Here is a 3,046-nt window from a genome sequence, read left to right on the forward strand (position 1 = left end):
TGCAATTCTATTCAAAGTCAGACCTTCGTCTTCATGCTTATACAGACTCTAATTGGGCAGGGGATGTAACAGATAGAAGATCCACATCTGGTTACTTTATTTTTCTAGGAAACTCTCTAATATCTTGGCGTGGTGAGTCAGTTGTCTCTCGATCTAGTGCTAAGGCTGAATATAGGGCTATGACACACACTACCTCTGAAATAGTTTGGTTACAGTGGTTATTGAGTGATATGGGCATCCATCTAACAGGGTGTACTCCTTTATATTGTGACAATAAAGTTTTTATCCAGATCTCTCATAATGATGTTTTCCATGAACGTACAAAATACATTGAGATTGATTGTCATTTTGTACGTCATCACTTTAAAAAGAAGACCATTACACTACCATATGTCAGCTCAGAAATACAGCTTGCAGATCTTTTCACCAAGTCATTATCTTCTCCTAGACTCAAGTTATTGGACAACAACCTCAAGATGTGTTCTGTACCATCTTGAGGTTGAGGAGGGTGTTAGAAGATATGGAGTATATATGCAGTTATGATAGATGATATGACGTATATGTGTTGTTATTTTTCTTTCCTTTTGTACGTATAGTTTGTATTCATTAGTTTGTATTCATAGTTATCTTCTTTCTGTTTTTAGCTCTTGAATCTTGTATAAGATGATGTTGTAACTCTTTTGTTAATCAATCAAGTGAGAAAACCTTTTTCCTCAATTTACTGTTGTCATGACTAACTTTTTCAGGTAACACTTGCAAGTCTTATATACTACAATTTGAATCATCAAGGGAGGGAAATCTGCAATCATAATATGCCCTGACCTTAGAGATTCTCGAAAAACAACCATTAAGAATTTAAGAAAAATAAATTTAAGAATAAAGGTAAGTGGAAGTGGAGGATGGAACACAAATTTAACCCATCGTTCGTATTTTTTGTAACCAGTAAATACTGTCACAGACTCCAAGCTCTCAAATTTTCTGAGATTACTGATTTTTTTTACCATTGATTGAAAATATACAAATTTTATTTAGTTGGAAGAAATTGATCACAAAAATTAATTTAGGCACGAATTCTCCAAAGACCAGTCCTATACCCAACCGACTTCATGCAAAGTTCTCCCAGCATGTGAGGAATACTGCGGAGACTCACTTTCGACCCAGGTATTTCAAACCATGTCACAGATATCTCAATCATAGGGATGGAAAGTTGTTTGCATAAGCATACCAACTCCACATAAAAACACCACCTTTTCAGACGAACATTCCTGAATAACTTTCTAGCGGCAGCCCTTGTAAACATCTTAAAACCACATTGAGTATTACGAATTCCTGAACCGCCGGCAGACAACAAGACTGCAATATGGAAACCCTTCATAAGAAAGTTCTGGTACCACTTGAGCGATGCTAGAGCCTTCTCCTAAAGATGAGCACGAGAACCAAATGCAGCAATCGGGATATCCGATATTCTTGAGCTAGAATCAGCATCCAACTCATGATTTTGCCTTTCTGCTTGCGCACGTATCTGAGTTTCAAGTTTTTCAAGGTCATTAACCTTGGTTGTGCCATCAGCATCAAGCACTAAGATTAGTTCACCACGTGAATGAAGCATTCCCTTTCTGATAGCTTCCCCCTTACCCTGATTTCTCCCAAGTAGAATTACCCTTACATTGTCGATTGAGTAATTCTTTATGAAGTCAGATGCTACCATTATTGTACCATCCGTACTGCCATCATCCACTAGCACCACCTTGTAAGAGAAGTCTTTGTCATTTGTTGCACGTTGTTGAAGATAAACCATAGTTCCGTCAAGCGCACTAGGAAGCCTCTGCTCTTCATTGATTGCAGGAATTATCAAAGAAATGTACTTCTTGGCAGGATCAAATATCGAGGGGTATGGAGATCCAAACCCACACCTGCCTAATGCTATAGTAGCTCTCGGATCTTTTTTCTAGATTTCGGATCTTCAAAACAAAGATAAGCATCTTTAAGAAGACCATAAGTAGTTGATCTTCTTCTGAATGCTTCAAACATAAGCGACATAATAAACCCTAATAACAATACCAGAGTCGGGGTGAGAAGAAGATTCATGAGATCAGTCCACAGCAAGTCCATGCCTCGTGCTGTTATTTGGTACAACTGCATGCGATTACAAATTCACCTAAACATTAAAGACTCTTTTATACTATCATCTTCCCCTTCTTATACCATATCATCTTCCCCTTCTTATACCAACTAGTAATTCTCAAGTTGGGTTGGGAATAGAATCCTAATTTAGGAAGGATACTGATTTTTATGTCAGTATTCCTAAATTAGAAAGGATACCTACAAAAAGAACAACACATGATATAACACCAAGTTATAGTGTATTCAACTCATGCCATGGGCACATATAGCAAAACTGAAAATCAAACTGTAGTTGTAAGAAATCTTACAACTAAACTTCATTATAACTGATTCAATCCCTAAGTGATCATTTTGAATTCTTGTTTTATTAACTAAAGATTAGAAATGTTTACAAGAATGATTCAAGTATTACAACAATTCTAATTGAAACCTAAGCTCACTTTCTCTCTCTTCCTATTTCTTTTCTATGACTTGTCCTAGAATCCTCTCAGATACAACGACTCTCTCCTTTATATAGGATTTTACATAGTGGATGACAGCTAAGAATCCCATTATTTTCGGGATAACTATGCGACATATTCGCTCATATACAATCGCTCATCTTCGCATAGCATACTTCTTCGCATGAATCTTCACACTTTATTCGTGACTTTGCTGACATCATCTGGTGCGTCATCTCAACTTTGCTGTGTGCGATGCCCTTCGCTTAGGTTGTATTGTTTACTTCGCGTAGTTATTAACGTGTGCGATATTTAACTCCTACATTTCCCTCTTCTCATGTTACTTATTCTTCAGAGTGAGCGATTCTCTTCTTGTAATTCACACATGCTTATCTTTTTTCATTTTACTTTGCCGACAATTTTCCCTATCTTAAGCTCTCCTTATGTACGCGTGTCCTTTTTATCACTTATCTTTCGACACG

At 37.0% G+C, this 3,046-nt stretch overlaps 1 protein-coding gene across 1 annotated transcript; it reads right to left on the minus strand.

Annotated features, from left to right (window-relative positions):
• Positions 1–1,404: 1,404 nt before the first annotated feature.
• On the minus strand, positions 1,405–2,040 carry LOC113342748 (dolichyl-phosphate beta-glucosyltransferase ALG5A-like). The gene is made up of 2 exons (XM_026587188.1): positions 1,940–2,040; positions 1,405–1,898 (listed from the first exon to the last, which is right to left on the minus strand). Exons 1-2 carry the CDS (start codon positions 2,038–2,040, stop codon positions 1,418–1,420), a joined length of 582 nt encoding a protein of 193 aa, XP_026442973.1. The 3' UTR covers positions 1,405–1,417.
• Positions 2,041–3,046: the final 1,006 nt, after the last annotated feature.

Source organism: Papaver somniferum, unplaced genomic scaffold (genome assembly GCF_003573695.1).
Source record: "Papaver somniferum cultivar HN1 unplaced genomic scaffold, ASM357369v1 unplaced-scaffold_47, whole genome shotgun sequence".
Taxonomy (NCBI): domain Eukaryota; kingdom Viridiplantae; phylum Streptophyta; class Magnoliopsida; order Ranunculales; family Papaveraceae; genus Papaver; species Papaver somniferum.